At 43.5% G+C, this 12,519-nt stretch overlaps 1 protein-coding gene across 1 annotated transcript in view; it reads right to left on the reverse strand.

Moving 5' to 3' along the window:
* Positions 1–12,519, reverse strand: part of MAP1S (microtubule associated protein 1S) — a 703,322-nt gene that overhangs the window by 249,210 nt on the left and 441,593 nt on the right. Inside the window, exon 4 of the mRNA XM_044080661.1 lies at positions 8,773–8,913. Coding sequence (XP_043936596.1) covers positions 8,773–8,913 — 141 coding nt within the window. The remainder of the gene's footprint in view (positions 1–8,772; positions 8,914–12,519) is intronic.

Consider the following 12,519-nt stretch of genomic DNA (forward strand, 5'->3'; position numbering starts at 1 on the left):
GGTCTTTGTTGTCAACATTTTGAAATAAGTAGTTGGTTGTCTGTCTGGTGTGAGAGAAGCCATCTGGGCAGTTGTATTTAAGCTTGCACCCAGGAATATTACCTCTTGAGAGGGTACGAGTTTTGATTTCTTTTTGTTTACTATGCACCCTAGACCTGTTAGTAATCTTTTTACAAACGCCAGATGCTGTAGTAGAATGTCCTTGTTCTCTGCTTGAATAAGGCAGTCGTCCAAGTAAGGATATATTTGTATTCCTCTGTCTCCAAAATGCAATCACTGGTGCAAGGCATTTTCTGAAGACCCTGAGTGCAGTAGATAAGCCAAAGGGCAGTGCAGAGAACTGGTAGTGCATTGAGCCAGCTATAAATCTGAGGTATCTTCTGCATGATTGTCTGATTGGGACATGCAGGTATGCCTCTTAGGTCTACAGTCACAAGCCAAGCCCTCTTGCCCAGCATGGGCAGAAGCTGCTGCAGAGTTAACATTTTGAATATTGGAATATCCAGGAATGTGTTTAGGATAGACAGGTCCAGTATTGGACTCCAGGGCTTTGTCCTTTCTGGGCACCAAGAATAGCCTTGAGTAGAATTCCTAGTCCCTGCTCTTGCTGTGGTACTAGCTGAATAGCTCATGTCCATGAGGGATGAAACTTGTTTTTGTGCCTCCGCCCATTGATTGTGTAGCAGGTCTGGCATACCGTTTGGACTTGGCAGGGTGTGAAAGTGGAACCTGTGATAAGATATTTAGGACCCATTTGTCCTGGGTGATCGTGTGCCAATTTTGTGAAAAAAGTGCTAGTTTTCCCCCCAAAGGGGCTGCCAGAAGATAACTGCTTGGTGCTGGCAGGGGAAGTCATTGAGACAGTTTCCTGTATGGCTGTGATTTTTCCTCTCCGCTTTTGGAGGTAGAAGCACCCCATTGTTTAGGCCTGTATGAGCCTTGGGGCTATGATCTGCCTCTGGGGCGTCTGTATCTGACTCTGACACTGGAAAGGACCAATTCTTTGTAGGCCAGTTCCTGCTAAATCTGGGAGGCTGTACCTGCAAGAAATCCTTGACTGTTTGCAAAGATTTAGCTTTGTCCTCAAATTTCTTCAACACCTCTTCTGCTTCAACACCAAAGTATCATGCTGTAATGGAGCATCTAATAGTTTTACTTTAACATGATCAGGCAGATTCTGTTCTTTTAACCAAGCATGCCCCCTAATGACAGAACTGTAACAGCGGCCCTGCAGGAGGCTTCTACAGAATCAAAACCACATTGCAAAGTATGCTTTCCCACTTGTTCAGCTGCATGCAATAAATACTGCATTTCTTTGTTTTCTGCACATTCTGAATTTAACATTGTCTGTTTAATGGAGACAGACTCCGAAAATACATCACCTACAATGTCTAAAACAGGTGGGATAGCAAGGGGCCTTGTACTGTGGTAATAAAAGGAAGTCTCTGAGCCTTTTCTTGGATTCTGAGTAATCTTGGCTCTCCCAGTGGAAATGCTCCCTCATAGTATGCACTCTCCCCCCGAAAGAATAATCCTCAGGAGGAGAGGCTGAAGGGATAGATTCTTCAGCATCAGAATCTTCATAGGGAGGAAGAGAATATGTCTGTTCAGAAGAGGAATCAGAAGAAATGGAAACCTGATCTGAAGATTCATATTCTATCTCTTGGCTAGGCCTATTATCAGGAGGGGGATGGGAACCCCTGATCAAAGTAATTAGGTCTTCGGCAAATTTAAGCATCTGTTTTTAGGCATGGTGGCCTGTCCAGGAGAATGCTGTACTTGTTTCTTTGTCTTTAGAGCAGCTTTAGTCTTTGCCTTTGAAGCTAAAGTAGGTTTCACATATAACTGTGTAGGCCTGAAAACACCCTCAGAAGCCGATGCCTGCCCAGTGGCTCTGGATCCATCTGAGGGAATAGTTTGAGTTTCCAATACCTTGAGTTTTCAGCAGCCTAGCCAGCTCCACATGGGAGTCGGAAGCGGCCTGTGGCTGAGGTAGCAGGCATCAGGGGCTGCGAAAGCACCTCACTGAACAGGCGAACCGGTGACAGGCCAAGTTGAAGCCTCATCGGTTTTGGACCTCGGATGCTTGCACTTTTCTTTTTCTTTGCGCTTTTTATAAACTCCGGTAGTCGGTTGTTCCGACGGCATTATATAATTGAACCTTCTGCCAAAGTAATGAAATGCAAAATCGTACCGACGCTTAATAGTGCCTTGGTTAAATCTAGCACAAAACCTACAACTAGCAACGTTGTGGTCAGGGCCTAGGCAAGGAATACAGTAAGAATGAAAATCCTTATGAGGTATTTGCTTCCCACAAGAAATACAATTAACATTTTCTGACATCGGTCTGGAGCACGAAAAAAGTTTCCCCAACTGGGTACTTAGCTTTAATGAAGACTTCGGATCTGGAATTCGAATTTGAAAATCTCAGGAGTTGGCCGACCGGCACTTGTGAACTGCTTTTGCTTCGGGCACCGCGTGGCAAGAAAGATGGAAGAAAATGGTGTCGACTGCATCTTATATAACCCTGGCGCACAGACGTCAGGGAGGAGGCGACAGCAACTGACGCCGGACCTAGACTTTGGAATTCAGGCCGACTGCAGGTAGCCTGCCAGCAGGATAACCCAATTGTAATGACCGCAACAGTGAAACAAGATGAACATGTGCAATGCCTAGCAAGATAAAAAAATCTCCCATCAACCCGAACAAGCAACCCAGAGGACAAATTAATTTTACTAAAACCAAATTTGAGGTCAAAATAGCGTCCAAGATCAAAGACCACTATAAGGCTTTCTTTAGCTATGTCTACAACCTCAAAGGCAGCACACAACAATAACTGTAAATGGAGATACCTACATTGAGCTAAAAGATGTAGTAAATCTATTGGCTGAATTTCAGCTCAAAATGTTCCCCTCAGCCACCCCTTGGGAAATACCATCAAACATACCCTTGTAACTATCACTAGAAAGCAAGCCCTCAATGAACTTTTCAAAGCCAAGAATACTGCATCAGTGGGCCCCATTACCATCTCAGGATGACTCCTAAATAGCATGAACTATCACCTATCAGGACCATTAAAAAGTCACTATTTAACCATAGCCTCCAAAACAGGGTTAGTGCCATGCCAATGGAGAAAGTACAGTTGTGTACACTTACCAGAAATGTAGATGTTTGAGTGTATTCACTGTTGCAGTCATCACATTTGGGATATATGCTTGCAGTGGCCCTCAGTTGGCCTGATTATCAAAGTCTTGGGTCCTGCGTTGGTTGCTGTCTAATCTTCTGTGATGTCAGTCAGGGGTATAAACACGCAGCAGACGCCATTACATCAGTTTTTCTTGCCGCAGATATCAGGTGCCCCATGGAATATATATATATATATATATATATATATATATATATATATATATATATATATATATATACATATACATATATATATATATATATACACACACACACACAGACAGGCGCGCACACAGGCAGACGCGCACACAGGCAGACATATATAACACACACACACCATATATATGTATATATATATATATATATATATATATATATATATATATATATATATATACATACATACACACATACATACATATACACACATATACATACAAGGTTATACCTCCAACAAAAAAAGCAAACACACCAAAAAGCTTTTAAGCATAGTAAAAGAGAATAGAGGTATAGCCAAAAGAAGTCAGGGGGCTGGAGGGAGGGTAGGACTGCAACAGTGAATACACTCGAACATCTACATTTATGGTAAGTGTACACAACTGTACTATGTTCTTCATGTTTCACTGTTGCAGTCATCACATTTGGGTAGATTCCCAAAGCTAAGGATGGGAGGAGGAATTTAGATAGCATCAGGACCAGCTATAAGGCCCTGCAAGACTGCAGTGGCAAAGCCAGCTCTGGATTTAGAGAAAATTGGTAAATGGTAATGCTTGGTGAAAGTATTTACAGAACTCCAGGTAGCAGCTTCTAGGATGTCTCTGGTAGGGACACCTCTGAGAAAGGCTGTAGAAGTAGATGCAGCCCTGGTTGAATGGGGTCTAATCCCCTGTGGGATAGGTTTTCCATGGTGCTTATAGCAGAAACGAATGCAATGGCCTATCCTTTTAGAAATGGTTTGCTTTGAAATAGCCTTCCCCTCTGTCCCTGCAGCAAATGCCACCAGCAGTTCAGATTTCCTTTGAGGTTTAGTCCTGTCCAATCTAAGTTGTCTGTGCAGATCTAAGGTGTGCAGTATCCATTCCCCTTTGTTCTGGGGATTAGAAAAGGTTGGCAAATGAATGGATTAAGAGCCACACTGGATACCACCATGGGCATGAAGGAGGCAATGATCCCGAGGGACACCTTGTCCGCATGAAAGATGATGCAAGGCTCCACTGCCATAAGGGCCTGTAATTCAGATACCCTTCTTGCTGAAGTGATTGCTAAAAGGAAAGCTGTTTTTCAAGAAAGGAATTTTAACTCTGCAGTTGCAGCTGGCTCAAAAGGAGGAAGAGTGAGTTTTTCCAATACAAAGTTAAGGTCCCAGGCTGGAGTTGGGGCTCTCCTGGGTGGTCTGAAGTTTTTGGCCCCTCTGAGGAACTGCTTGACCAGTGGGTGAGAAAAGAGGGGTGGGTTCTGTGTTGTAATGAGCTGAAATGGCTGCGGCGTGAATTCTGATGGAGAAAAAGGAAAGGCCCTTGTGAAACATCTCAGTTAAGTACTGAAGAATCTGAGGTAAATTGGGCGCTGCTATGGCCATCTCTTGAGTTTGGTTCCAGGCACAGAATCTTTTCCATTTTTCAGCAAAAGATTTTTTACTACTAGGCCTCCTTGCCTCCAAAATGACATCCAACACTTGTTTACTGAGGGATGGTAACAGAGAGATTAGGGAATTAGCCAGGTTGCCAGGTTCAGTGTTTGAAGCTGGGGGTGCAGAATCTGGCTCTCCTGCTGTGACAGCAAGGTAGGGGTCTGAGGCAGGTGCCATGGGGCTAGCTGTGACACTGCGCAAGAGGGGGTACACCAGTGTTGGCGTGGCCAGTCTCGTGCAATCAGCATCATCCTTGGTTTGACCGGTTTGATCTTTAGTAGTACTCTGGAGAGGAGAGGAGAGGCAGAGGAGGAAAGGCATAAACTGATAGATTTTACCAGCTGAAGGACAGAGCATACACTTTCCAAGCTTGTTTGTGGGGAGTCCTTGTGCAGAATTTCTCCAATTGGTAGTTCTGGGGGAGGCAAACAGGTCTATATCTGGGCTCCCCCATTTGTTTATCAACATGTTGAAAGTCTTTGGTTCCAGTTTCCACTCGTGTGGGTCCATGAGATTTCTGCTTAGTTCGTCTGCCAGTGTATTTAGTTTTCCTGGCAGGAATTGCACCTGTAAATGCACTTGGTAGCTCAAGGCCGTGTTCCACAGAGCCATTGTTAGTCTGCAGAGGAGGTAAGAATGGGTACCCCCGTTTATGTACCACATAACAGTGGTGTTGTCAGTCTTTACCATTAATTGTCCTGGAAGAATGAGGTCCTTGAAGGCTGTCAGAGCATTCTGTACAGCTAACATTTCTTTTTGATTGATATGCAGGTGCATTTGACTTGGGTTCCATTTGCTCTGAATGCACTTCCCTGCCAGGTGAGCCCCCCATGCATAGTTTGATGCATCTGCTAGGGTTTGGGCGGCAGGGGGTAGAGTGAATGGGAGTCCCTTGTTTTGGTGGCAGGCCTCTGCCCACCAAAGGAATTCTAACCGTAGGCAAGGTATGATAGGAATCACTGCTTCTAGATCCTGAGAAGGTTGACACCATAGGCTTTTTAGATACCATTGTAGTTTCCTCATATGCAGTCTTGTATACAGAATTAGTAGATTGCACGAGGCCATGAACCCAAAGGCTTGCAGTATTTGCCTTGCAGATAGCAGGATTTTTGTGGTAACTAGTTTGAAGCAAGTTGTCAAATGAATTTGTTTCTCTGGCGTGAGGAAAGCCATCTGGGAAGTTGTATTCAAGCTTGATCCCAGGAATATAATTTGTTGACCGGGTACCAGCTGCGATTTATTTTCGTTTATGGTGTACCCCAGACAAGTTAGCACCTTTTGCACAAATGCCAGATGATTCTAAAGTATGTCCTGGATTTCTGTCTGAATTAGACAATCATCCAGGTATGGGTATATTTGAATATTTCTTTGCCTGCAAAATGCAATGACTGGAGCTAGGCACTTTGTGAATAGCCTGGGTGCAGTAGATAAGCCAAAGGGCAGTGCATAGAACTTATAGTGCATGCAGCCTGCTTTGAAGTGTAGGTATCTTCTTGCAAGATTCCCTGATTGGGATGTGCAACCAGGCATCTTTGCCTATCATGGGAAGCAACTGGTGAAGAGTTAGCATCTCGAATTTTGGAATCACCAAAAAGGTGTTTAGGATAGAAAGGTCCAGGACAGGACGCCATGTGTTGTCTTTTCTGGGTACCAGGAAAAGTCTTGAGTAGAAACCTTGTCCCTTTTCCTCTTCTGGTACAGTCTGAATGAACTTTAATTTTGAGAGAGAGAGTACTTGCTTTTGGGCCTCTGCCCACTGATTTGGGGGTAGATCTGGCCAACCGTTTGGGGCTGGTAACGTGTGGAAGTGAAATCTGTATCCTTGGGAAGCTATGCTTAAAACCCATTTGTCCTGGGTAATGAGTTCCCAGTTTTTTGCTTGCACAGCAATCTTTCCCCCTAAAGGAGCAGTCAGTTGAGAAGTGCTGGCAAGTTTTAAAGTTAAGTCATTGAGACAGCTTACCATAAGGGGGAGTCTTACTACTCCCTAATTTGGAAGTGGGAGACCCGCACTGCTTAGTCCTGTGCGTATCTTGGGACTGAAGCCTGGTTGTTCTGCTGGTTCTGAGTTTGAACTGAGAAGGCCTGGAGAGGCAGGAAAGGACCAATTTTTTGACAGCCAATGCCTACTAAATCTTGGAGGCTGCACTTGTAAGAAATCTAACAGTTTGCATAGATTTAGCTTTTTCCTCCATCATTTTAAGAACTTCTTCTGCTTTGTTGCCAAACAGGCTGTCCTGATTTAAGGGAGCATCCAGCAATTTAGTTTTAACATGATCTGGCAAAGATTGCTCCTTAAGCCAAGCATGCCTTCCAAGTATAGACCCGGTGACAGCAGCCCTGCAAGATGCCTCTAGTGAATCAAAACCACATTGCAAAGTATGTTTTCCAACCTGTTTGGCAGAATGCATTAAATTCTGTAAATCCTTGTTTTCAGCACAATCAGGAATCAACATCATGTTCTGTTTAAGCAATCCAATAATATGCTACTGATACTTAACATTTGAAACTGGCAATTTAAGAGTCAGGGGCCAAGCTAGATTCCGAAAAGGCATAGTCAACAATGTCCAGCACAGGAGGGATAGCTTAAGGCCTGTGTTGGGGCAGGAGTAAGACATCTCTAAGCCTCTTTTTAGAATCAGAGTAATCCTGGCTTTCCCAATGAAAATGCTCCCAAAGAGTATGCAAGGTTTCACCAAAAGAAAAATCCTCTGGGGGAGAAGCAGAGAGAATAGAGTCCTCTGCATCAGAATCCTCATAGGTGGATAAGGGTAAATCCTGGTCATCAGAGGAAACATATTTCAGAATCCTGGTCAGAAGTATCATAAGCAAATTCAGTCCTACGTCTCTGAGGGGGATGGTTGGCTTCCCCTGATTAAAGTAATAAGGTCTTCAGCCATTCTTATTTGTTTTATAGGCATACCCGACCATGCGGTCTGGGCGTCTGTTTCTTAGGCATGGTTCAAGTTTTAGGCCTTCAAGAAGATGGCATCAGTTTAATATGCAAGTCAGTAGGCCTGAATACACCATCAGAAACCGGTGCCTGCACAGCAGCTCTGGACCCATCCAAGGTAGAGACATCCGCAGGTTCCACAGTTGAAGCATCTCGCGGCATACCGGACTCCGAATAGGTCTCAGTAGAGGCCTGCGAATCTGAAGTGGCAAGTATCAGGGGCTGCGAAAGTGCCTCACCGAGTACTGGCAAACTGGCGACTGGCTTAGGAGAAGCATCATCGGCAGCTTTGGACCTAGGGGACCTGCCTCTGTCTATCTCTGCGTTTTTTCGGAATGTCGGTAGTCTGGTGGCTTACTGAAGACATATCTGGATAATTGAACAGAGTAGCAAAATATTTAGGAGCAAAAATATACAGATGATGAATAGTTTGTGGTTTAAATAAGGCACAAAACTGACAGTGAGGTACGTCGTGGTCAGTGCCTAGGCAAGGAATACAATACGAATGAAAATCTTTATGTGGTATTTGCTTTCCACAAGAAATACAAATACTGACTTTTACTGACATCGGTTTAGAGCAAGAAAAAGTTTCCCCAATGGGGTACGTAGCTTTAGTTGAAGACTTCGGTTCTGAAACTCAAAACAAATTTCAGGAGTCGGCCAATCGGCACTTGCGAACTGCTTCTGCTTTGGGCACCATACGGCAAGAAAGACTGATGTAATGGTGTCAGCTGCATGCTTTATACCCCTGACTACCTGACGTCACGGAAGATGAGACAGCAACCAACGCAGGACCCAAGACTTTGATAAATCAGGCTGACTGAGGGCTACTGCAAGCAGATAACCCAAATGTGATTATTGCAACAGTGAAACACGAAGAACATCTGCAAAGGTCATCTATGGACCCTAGAAACTACAGACCCATAAGCCTGACTAATCTCATGTGTAAAACCACGGAAGGAATCATGTAAATAATCAACAATGACAAAAAATCTTCACTTACCTCTTTATCAGCAAAACTCTGGATAAAATCATGAAGTGTGAAGTAACCAGAATGGAGGACTAATTCACCTGCATCTTCCAAGAAAGGGCCTGCCAACAGCAGTAGCTTGTATCTAGAAACATCTGTTATTAACGTACGTACCTAAGGACCAAACGAAACAATGCATTAGAGTTCTTCAAATGCCACCTCATACCTTATTCTCTACAGCACACAGGCACTTATACCAGTAGAGTCCCATGCATAACGTTCATCTTGAAGACCACAACTGTGCAGTCAACTGATGAAAAAAATCCACTTGGAGTTTGGCAATTGTATAGGAGGAATGCATGCCAGGACTGCACTTTTGTTTCAGCAATGCAGACATTCCATTAGCCTGTAAAAATGCTATACACCTAGCAGACCATCAGCATACACAGCTAAAACACTGATGTTCTGGTGGCACAGCAACATTTACAAACTTTGCTGGGATGTACATGACATTACTGAGCTCAAAAAAGACATCTCACGGGACATGTACATTTTTCCCACATTAATGCGCAATAAGGATACAGAAAAGTCTGTATTTGCAAGACCTTTAACCTAAATACTTGCTAGTGGTTTCACTACAGGTTGTCGATGGCCATTCCATTAGCTGCTGGCCTCACATTTCTAATTTCCTTGTACTACATTCATGTGGCAGCAGTTTTGTATTCTTATAACTTAGATCACAGTTTGTGCAGTAGTCTGTTTACGTTGGGTCAGGGGGGTTTATCCTTTCCGCCTACTGTAGACCATGTTTAAGTTGTCTTTTTAATCATTTTGAATGACTGGATGGGTCTCAACATTTCAAAGGGAACCTTTTCACCTACCTATCCTTAAAGGCATTTTCTTGAGGGAGTCTATCCCTTTCAATTTTTTGATTAGGGACCTGCACTGAAATATTCCCCTTGACATTTATAAGTAACATCGGTTAAGAGCAGAATAAACTTGCAGCAGTTATTTTCAGTTAAAGAGGTAGCAAAGATGTACAATGGGGAAAAGGTGTGTAAAAACGAAAGTTATGTACTTAAAATGCTAGATCAGTGTTGCCCTCTTACATCCACCTATACTGATGGGTCATCTGATCTTTTATTTATTTTGCTTTGAATTTGTTAATGGAGCTAGAGCACGGATCCCATTGGACCCATTCAGTCTCACCCCAGGGAAAAGTCAATAGATACATTACATTTAAAGTGAATGACAGAATGCACTATACAAGTCTGTTATATACACAAAGTGAGTATCATAGCTGGCTTGAGGATATAAAAGCAATTAATACAAGATATTACATACAGAGTTATACAGCTGTATACAAGAGTACAGATGTGAATGGATCTGTCATCGGCAGCTCTCAGACTTTGGATACAAGGCTAAGGCTCCTCCCCTTACACATTTTCCCTCCGCTACCCGAATACCTCAGATTAAATTTGTCTGCCTAATACACAAATGCAACTGGTACCCAGAACACACACATCTGGAATACAGACAAGGCTATGGATAGGTACAGTGTGGTCAAGCTGGAGCCCACGGAGTGAATGGCAATTGGGCAGGGGGGCCTGAGGGAGGGAGTGAAAGTTGAGGAGGATAACACAGAACTAGTGTAATGGTAAGTAAATAGCTTTTGTATCCGATGTTTCTTCCATCCAACAACAGATGGGACAGTCACCAGCTACTAAAAACCTTGAGAGGTCTCATGGAAAGATATTCCTAGAGGATGGTTGAACCAAAAAAAGAGGTTTGAGACCTAGAAAGCAAATCCAGCCTGTAGTGGGATACAAATGTATGTACACTGGACCAAGTAGCTGCTACACATCAATGGGTACCTTGAAAAAATAGGCTGCAGAAGTAGCAATCACCCTGGTAGAATGGGCCTTAGAAATATCGCACAATGTTGCAACTTCTTCCTTACTTAGATGCAAAATGCATTTAGATAGCCATCTGGAGAGTGCCACCTTTAAACACCCTTTTCCCCAATTTGGCTGAGGACGACATTAAAAGTTGGTCTTTCTAATATCTTTGATTTTCAAATGTCTACCAGATGTAAAATGCATTCCCTTTCACTGGAAAATAGTGGAAGGAAAACCTGAGTCAAGGTAAACTCCAAAGCCTCCTTGGAAAGAAAAAAGTAGGGATAGTCCAAAGAAAAACCCTATCTTTATGAAAAAAGGAGGACGTTTGCAGGAAAAGGCTTGGAACTCATATTCTTCAAGCAGTGGTAACCACCAGAAAAAAAAAAAAAAAAAAAAAAAAAAAAGTCTTCTACAAAAGTTATTTCAAGTTGACAGTATCGCTCAGTTTTAAAAAAAGTTTTTACTTCAAAAAGTTTCTAGATTAAAGTTCTTCTGGCTTTTACCTGTAGCAATTTGTTTCATTGGGCCTTCCACTTGTGCTTTAATCGGAGACTAGCAATGTCCTAAGATGGAGCATAATCTCTTGGGGGAGGGGGGAGAAGAAGGTGGTATCCTTAAGAAAGGCTTGGGCTAACTTCAAGGAAGCAATGGGAGTTACCACCCCCCAAGTGAAAAAATAAAATGGTATCCATTTGAACCTTAATGGTGGAGTAGCTTGATAAATCATGAAAAAAAATCTAAAAAAAAATCTACAGCAGCAGGGAGAGGGGACAAAACAATTTATACTCCATTTACATGTCCATATAAAGAATCTTTTTCCATTTACTTTTATTCAGGTTCCTAGCAGAGAATTTCTGTGTAGACATCACAATACATCCAACTTGGGATGAAAGTCTGGACTGCCTGGCCTTCACTAAAACCAGAGAAACCAACTTCATGGTTGCTATGTCCGGGTGAGGGGTGCCAGACGAGTGAGAGAGGGTCCAGAATGGACCCCAGCAACCAAGGTGGGTGTATCAGATGAGGCCAAAGATAGGGGAACAATACCAGTTGACATGAGGATTACTTTCACCTTGCTCCACACTGCTATGAGGGGAGTGAAAGGATATACATACAGAAGACCTGGGGGCCAACAGTGGACTACAGCAATCCCTCGGGGGGGGGGGGGGCTCACCTTCCTGGGGTATCAGGGCAAAATAGCCACTACATTTGCTGCTGAAGGGAGTATTGAACAAGTTGCAGCAAGGCTGGCCCCAGTAGCTAAAAATATGATCCGCCATTCCTTGAATGAGAGACCACTCATGAAGAACGGACCTACTCAGCTTTTTTGCCAATACACTGACTTTACTAGGGCATGCATTGCTACGAGAAAGCAATGAGAAGACACTGCTCACTGGCAAACCCTAGGGGCTTCATGACAACTGGTAAGAGCATGTTCCTCCGTTTACTGATATAACTAAGTACTGACATTGTCAATTTGGAATGAAACCACACCCCTGGGAATGGAGTACTGAAAACACTGCAACATCAGGACAACTCACCTCATTTCCACGGCACTGATGTGAAAATTGTCCTCTGTGGGAACCATGTGCCTTTGACTGTCACTCGCATGAAATGTGCCCCACCCCAAAAGGGAAGTGTCCACAGTCACTGTGGTTTGGGAGGGGAGTAGAACAAAAAGGTAACCTTGCGAGTTCGGGGGGAGGGTCTAACCACTGAACATGGCATCTATAAATGCTGGTGAGGCAAATGGGAAAAAGCATTGGTTGAAAACACACTGACCACTGAAGTGCCAGGGTCCACAGCAAGATCCTCATATAAAATCTGGCCTGCGGAGAGAGGCTACCGTTAATTCCAAGAGTTGCGACATGCACTAGGC

The sequence above is a fragment of the Protopterus annectens genome, chromosome 8.part0, assembly GCF_019279795.1.
Source record: "Protopterus annectens isolate FY-2018-M chromosome 8.part0, PAN1.0, whole genome shotgun sequence".
In the NCBI taxonomy this organism is placed as follows: domain Eukaryota; kingdom Metazoa; phylum Chordata; order Ceratodontiformes; family Protopteridae; genus Protopterus; species Protopterus annectens.